The sequence below is a fragment of the Rhinopithecus bieti genome, unplaced genomic scaffold (assembly GCF_001698545.2).
Source record: "Rhinopithecus bieti isolate Rb0 unplaced genomic scaffold, ASM169854v2 scaffold_6946, whole genome shotgun sequence".
In the NCBI taxonomy this organism is placed as follows: Eukaryota; Metazoa; Chordata; class Mammalia; order Primates; family Cercopithecidae; genus Rhinopithecus; species Rhinopithecus bieti.
The window spans coordinates 925,438-932,928 of NW_016805697.1; the positions used below are offsets into that span (position 1 = coordinate 925,438).

The 7,491-nt window shown below is 39.6% G+C and overlaps 1 protein-coding gene across 1 annotated transcript in view; it reads right to left on the bottom strand.

Moving 5' to 3' along the window:
- The window catches only part of GREB1L (GREB1 like retinoic acid receptor coactivator), a 167,926-nt gene that overhangs the window by 121,725 nt on the left and 38,710 nt on the right, over positions 1-7,491 (bottom strand). Inside the window, exon 7 of the mRNA XM_017873530.1 lies at positions 5,037-5,159. Within this exon, the coding sequence (XP_017729019.1) occupies positions 5,037-5,159 (123 nt within the window). The remainder of the gene's footprint in view (positions 1-5,036; positions 5,160-7,491) is intronic.

The following is a 7,491-nucleotide window of genomic DNA, read 5'->3' on the forward strand; positions in this document are numbered from 1 at the left end:
TTTTTTTTTTTTTTTTTTTTGAGATGGAGTCTCCTTCTGTCGCCCAGGCTGGAGTGCAGTGGTGCGATCTCCACTCACTGCAAGCACCGCCCCCTGGGTTCACACCATTCTCCTGCCTCAGCCTCCCGAGTAGCTGGGACTACAGGCGCCCACCACCGTGCCCGGCTAATTTTTGTATTTTTTTGTAAAGACGGGTTTTCACTGTGTTAGCCAGGATGGTCTCGATCTCCTGACCTCGTGATCCGCCCGTCTCGGCCTCCCAAAGTGCTGGGATTACAGGCGTGAGCCACCGCGCCCGGCCCAGCCATTTGTATATATTATTTGAAGAAATGTCTATTCCAAATCCTTTGCCCATATTTCAGTTGCATTGTCATCTTATTATTAAGCTGTGTAAGAGCTTTTGTAAATTCTGGGTGTTAATACTTTATTAGATTTGTGTTTTGCTAATATTTTTACCACTCTGTTGTTTGTCTTTTCATGTCTTAATGATGTCTTTTTATTGACAGATAATAACTGTACATATTAATGGGGTACAGATAATATTTTGATACATGCATACAATATGTAGTGATCAAATCAGGGTAAGTAGGGTATCCATCACCTCAAACATTTATCTTTTTTGTGTGTGTAATGGGAACATTCAAATCTTCTCTTCTTGCTATTTAAAAATATATATTATTGGTTACTATAGTCATGCTGCTCTGCTATCAAACACTAGAACTTATTTTTTCTATCTATGTTTGTACACATTAGCCAACCTCTCTTAATCCCCATCTCCTCACCCTTTGCAGCCTCTGGTAACCATCATTCTGCTCTCTGTCTTCATGAAATCAACTGTTTTTAGCTCCCACGTGTGAGAACACGTGTTATGTGTCATTCTGTGCCTGGCTTATTTTATTTATCATAATGACCTCCGGTCCCATCCATGTTCCTTCAAATGACAGGATTTCATTCTTTTTTTTACAACTAAATAGAATTCCATTGTGTATATATACCATATTTTCTTTATCCTTAAAATTTTGAAGTGTAAAAGTTTTGAATTTTGATGAGGTCCATTTTATCAATTTTTCCAAAAACAAATCCTTATATTTAGAGTCAACTGACTTTTGAAGTGTAAAAGATTTCAATTTTGATGAGGCCCATTTTATCAATTTTTCCAGAAACAAATCCTTATATTTAGAGTCATCTGACAAATGCAATTCACTGAGGGGAAAACGGTCTGCTCAACAAATGGTGCTGGTACAACTGGATATCCACACATGAAAAGATGAATTTAAACTTTCATTTCACACTACACAAAATTAACTCAAAATGACTCATAGACTTAACTGCAAGAATTAAAACAATAAAGCCTTTATAAAAAAACTTGGAAATTTTCAAGATCCTGAGTTAGACAAATGCATTTTCATCTATTCCTGAACTCTTATCCCAATTAAACATCATATATGTGTATGTCACGTTTATAATGCAGGTAGATAAAATATAGCCCCTTCAGTAAAATGATAAAATATTTCACTGAGATTGGTGGCCAAAATTTGAATTAGCAATTACATGAAAATGTTAAGAGAAGGCCAGATGCAGTGGTTCATGCCTGTAATCCCAGCACTTTGGGAGGCCAAGGCGGGCAGATCACGAGGTCAGGAATTGAGAACAGCCTGGCCAATATGGTGAAACCCCGTCTCTACTAAAATACAAAATTAGCCAGGTGTGGTAGCACGCGCCTGTAATCCCACCCAGGAGGTGGAGATTGAACTGAGCCGAGATAGTGCCATTGCACTCCAGCCTGGGCATTACAGTGAGACTCCATATCAAAAAAAAAAAAAAAAAGGAAGAAAATATTAAGAGAAAATATGCAAGCAATAAGTGGTAACCCAGCCAGAACAGAATATATATAGCTTAGCAGGTAGAACTCAAGACAAAGGCATGCAAATAGTGCATTAAACTCTTCTTCAAATACTATACAATGTGTGTACCCATACTTGAGGCTAAAAACTGTTGATTACAGATAGTCACTGACTGCAGATTAAGATTAGGGAGAAAACAATCTCCTATAGAAAAGTGAACCTCAATCAATCAGTTAAGGAGGTGCTGCACATGCTAATATTTGTGATGGTATCATAATGCCAACATGAAATTTCCACAGTCGATTATGTTCAAGTGTCAGAAGAAAGAAATTATTGAAGAATCTATAAACATAATTCATTAATACAAAATTTTAGATACAAAGCATCACTTATAAAGGCACTTTCTTTTATTAAATTTTCTAAGTTGCATCTGAAATTGTTAATAACTAATTTTCATGGTCAAATTACCACTTACATCCTCACAGGGACACAAAAGAATGTGAGCATTAAAACTTGGCCACTGGGGGCCGGGCGCGGTGGCTCAAGCCTGTAATCCCAGCACTTTGGGAGGCCGAGACGGGCGGATCACGAGGTCAGGAGATCGAGACCATCCTGGCTAACACGGTGAAACCCCGTTTCTACTAAAAAATACAAAAAACTAGCCGGGCGAGGTGGCGGGCGCCTGTAGTCCCAGCTACTCGGGAGGCTGAGGCAGGAGAATGGCGTAAACCCGGGAGGCGGAGCTTGCAGTGAGCTGAGATCCGGCCACTGCACTCCAGCCTGGGCCACAGAGCGAGACTCCATCTCAAAAAAAAAAAAAAAAAAAAAAAAAAACTTGGCCACTGTGTTCACGGTGAGTCAGTCAGTGCCTTCCCCTTGCTCTTGGCCTATGTCTCATGACGGCAACTGGGGGAGCGTTTGCTAAAGCCTGAATCTTGATTTCCTCTTTCAAAGCAAAATTTGTTTACAAAGTATATTTTCTGGTAGAATTAAAATTGTATTACTTCTTATTAACATTTTAATATCTTGTCATTATTTTCAGGTACAACTGCTTATTTACATACCTATCTCTCCCTCTTAGGAAAGGTTACATGTTTTATTGTTCTTTTTCTTTTGTTTTTTTCAGACAGGGTCTGGCTCTGTTGCCCAGGCCAGAGTGCTGTGGCAGTATCTCAACTCACTGCAACAGCACCCGGCTAACTTTTGTATTTTTAGTAGAGACGGGGTTTCGCTATGTTGCCCGGGCTGATATCGAACTCCTGAGCTCAAGGGATCCACACGCCTAGGCCTACCTACCAAAGTACTGGGATTACAGGCATGAGCCACTGTGCCTGGCCTTGTTTTATTGTTCTTTAATCCCTTATATAATTTTTTTTTCTTTTGAGACAGAGTCTCACTCCATCATCCAGGCTGAAATGCAGGGGCACAATCTCAGGTCACTGCAACTTCCACCTTGTGGTTGTGTACAAGCAATTCTCGTGCCTCAGCCTCCCAAGTAGCTAGAATTATAGGCACATGCCACCATGCCTGGCTAATTTTTGTATATTTGATAGAGACAGGGTTTCGCCATGTTGGCCAGACTGGTCTCGAATTCCTGACCTCAAGTGATCCACCCACCCCAGCCTCTCAAAGTGCTGGGATTACAGGCGTGAACCACCATGCCCAGCCATGAATGTTTTTTAAGTCATTGCAGACATCAGTCGAATACTGAAACCCTGCCTTATAGCATCTGATAAGGTTCTTAAAACAAAATAAACACTTGATATGTTTTTGTTGTAATGAAGTAAATCTTAGCTTTTAATACTGTGGTTTTAAAAATTATATTTCACAGCATAACATATACTATGGGATCAATCAAATTACAAAAATGATATTCTAAGAGAGACATGCAGGTGTGTCATTAATGTAATGAAGGCTATTCTTTCAATGGCCAGAGCCAAATGCTAACTTGTTTCTTTCTTGAATACGTGGTGACACTATGTTCTCTCATTTATTCTAAACAGAAGTGGTCTATTCTCTTAGATCAGAGCCTCTATCTAAATCTCCCGCGCAATTTAAAAGCCAAACTTTTTACAATCCAGGAAGAGGTGGGCTTAGCTTAGTACAGGCACATAGCAAGAAACGTCCCAAAGAAAGTTAGCCTTATTATCATTGCTGCTGCTGCTAATATATTCTAATAATCACTTCTATCTTGAAAATAAGTAGAAACAATTGACCCACTCATCAGAATTTCACATTAATTTGAAAGAGGAATGCTATGTAGCAAGTGAAGACCACCTCCTTCTCAATTTGTGGTTAACACTGGCAAAGTACATATGCTATGAAGTTTGTGTATCAGACGAGTAAAATGTACTCCACAAAAAACAAGTCAACTGAAAAAAAATTCACAAAGTCTTTTAAAATACTTTCCTTCTTGCCTAAGATATAACCAAGGCTGGTTCTGAGTAATTTTCTCAAATACTATCTGCAGTGATCTCTTCAGGTAAAGCCCTCCAGCCCTTTGGCCACCTGGAACCATGAAGTGCCACCTGGAATCTTATCTTGGCCTCAGGGCCTGGGCCAGTGCTCTATACTGGAGGAATTTTTAGAAGCCTCAGACTAGTAGCTTATCTGCTCAGTACGATCAGTCATTCTGCTGATCCTGTCCTGATATTGTGACCTAGTTTCAGGCACTAAGATTTTATCTAGTTACTCATAACGAGTGCCTCTTTTGTACCACTAGAAACTAGATCCTGGATTCATCCGTTGTGATCCACAATCCTAGCTTGGGACCTTATTTTGTATCCCAGTTGGTGCACTACTCCCTATGATGTTCTGTGGGCTTAGCTAGAGCCCTACCCTGGAACTCCAGTCTTCATAACTGTGTCTCCAATACTTGCCACTGGATGGCTATGATGCAGACTTCCCTCATGTCTAGATTTCCACTTATTGCCTACTGTCAGTCTCCCCCTAGAATGAGGTCCTAGGCTTCAGCTAAATTTCCTACCACTGTCAGGACTGTGAGGACTTGGGTTCTGGTCATTCACGGATTAACCCATCTCAAGGCTGAGTTCTAATTCTAATAGTAACTCAAGTAATACCTTTATTTTGAAATCTCTCTATTCAAACCAGCCAGCAGTAAATATATACTTTAAAAAGCCTCATTAAATATACATGTGATGCTTGAAATGCCAAAAGAAAAATACCCCATACCTGTCTGAGTGAATCCTGATTTGTATCCATTAGTTGTCCCATTTTCTGGGGTCACAGTTGATGACACTGAAGAGCTTGGTTTAATAGAGTGGCAAGAAGCAGAGGATTGTCGGCTTCTACATTCTGGAAAAGAGTAAAAATTACACTGTATGAAGTGACCAATGTTCTGTTAAAACAGGTGATGGGGACACAATCCATAAAATCTCTAAATTAAATTGCTGCTCCTTAAGTGGCAGCCACTTCTCTAATTAGAGATCCCCTTCCCCATCCTGACTCCAACAGAATGTTTAAACTAGTGAATGCAACACTTTTGTTTAGAAGACAAAGAAATGGTTGCAAATAAATTGGACCTTTGTTCCCTACATACTAGTTCCCAGAGGCAATATACACATAACCAATATAGTCATGCTAGTTTTATGGGTAAGACAGAGGCTAAAACATTAATAATTTATGAAAACCTAATAGGCCTTTCAATACCAGTTAACATCCTACCTGGGATTGGTGTAAGTGTAAAACGGTAACCTACGGTCTGTCTAGGCTGCCTATAACCTTCTCTTCTCAACCTTAATTTAGGTCCAAAAACAGAAGCAAAGAAAAATGTATAGGCAGTAGAGAAAAATTTTAAATGCTCAAATTAATATTATTCTCAGTTCTTATTAAAGGAGACAGCCAATATTCAAAGTGGTTACTGATCATGCTATGCCAAGCTTCATTTTAAGTAAGCCAGTATTAATGGGCCTCTGGGATGATATTTTATTAGTGCTTTGTACTGATTCAGGTAGATAGTAAATACTATCACAGCCTGTGGGGCTGTTAACTTCCAACCAAATTTTACCCTATTAGTCTCAAAAAGTAGCATGTGAAAAAGGAATATAAATAATTTTATACAACAAAGTTAATTACAGAGGGTCCTTTAGAGTGTCTCCAAGTTTATCAGATACATACAATGACTGGAAGCAGTTTTCTATAACCTTCTATGCTATGACCTTCTATGAGGAGTACTGTATTCTGGCCTAAGAGCATATCTCCAATATGTAATATATGCACATATGTATATTGATATTATATGTGTGTATATATAAATTATACAAATAAATATAATTTCAGCTCCAAAATAGCAACTATTATAAATGTGAGGCTTCTCTCACAAATGTTATTCTTTATTAGAAAAATAAGGCCAGGCATGGTGGCTCATGCATGTAACGCTACCACTTTGAGAGGCCAAAGTGGGTGGATCACTTGAACTCAAGAGTTCGAGACCAGTCTGGGCAACATGGCGAAACCCTGTCCCTACAAAAAATACAAAAATTAGCCAAGCACGGTGGTGTGCATCTGTAGTCCCAGCAACTTGGGAGGCTGAGGCAGGAAGATCACTTGAGCCTGGGGTGGGAGAGGTTGCAGTGAGCCACCGCAGTCCAGCCTTGGCAACAGAGTGAGATCTTGTAAGAAGGAAAGAAAGGAAATAGAGGAGAGAGGAGCGGAGGGGAGGGGAGGGGAGGGGAAGGGAGGGGAGAGGAGAGGGAGAGAAAGGGGGAAGGGGGAAAAGGAGAAGGGAAAGAAAGCAAAGGAAAGGAAAAGGGAAAGGGAAAGGAAGGAAAGGAAAGGAAAGGAAGAAAGGAAGAAAAAGGGAAAGGGGAAGGAAGGAAGGAAGGAAAAAAGAAGGAAAAGGAAGGAAGGAAGAAAGGAAGGAAGGAAAGATGAATTGCCATTGAGTACTAACTAAGAAGTTAAAAATATTTTATGCAACCAAAACAAGGCTGAAGAAGGAAATTAAAAGGGAGGGGAGGCGATACCTATCCTACTTTTACCCTTTTATTAGGATTCATGACATTCAAAATGATTTTTCTGAGAAAAATCATTTAATAGGACAAAGACTTATTCACCAGCTTATGATTCGGTGGTCACAAGCTTTAAGTTCTGATGATACCTGTCTTGGAATATGTACCCATTTCCTAAAGAACTATATAATGCTACTTCAAAGGTAACTAAGAGAAACTAAGGTGAAGGACTCAGAAACAAAGCTGCAGCTGTAATTTGGAATGTTATGCTGTTTTTCATAGTCAGGGAAAAATGTTGTATAGACAACAAATAGAAACATTAAAAATAGTTATTATAGGCTGGGTGTGGTGGCTCACACCTGTAATCCCAGCACTTGGGGATGCCAAGGCGGGCGGATCACAAAGTCAGGAGTTTGAGACCAGCCTGACCAACATGGTGAAACCCTGTCTCTACTAAAAATACAAAAATTAGCTGGGTGTGGTGTCACACGCCTGCAATTCCAGCTACTCAGGAGGCTGAGGCAGGAGAATCGCTCGAACCTGGGAGGTAGAGGTTGCAATGAGCCAAGATCTCACTGCTGCACTACAGTCTGGGCAACAGAAGAAGATTCTGTCTCAAAATATATATATATATAATATATAATATATATAGATATAATATAGATATAATATATATA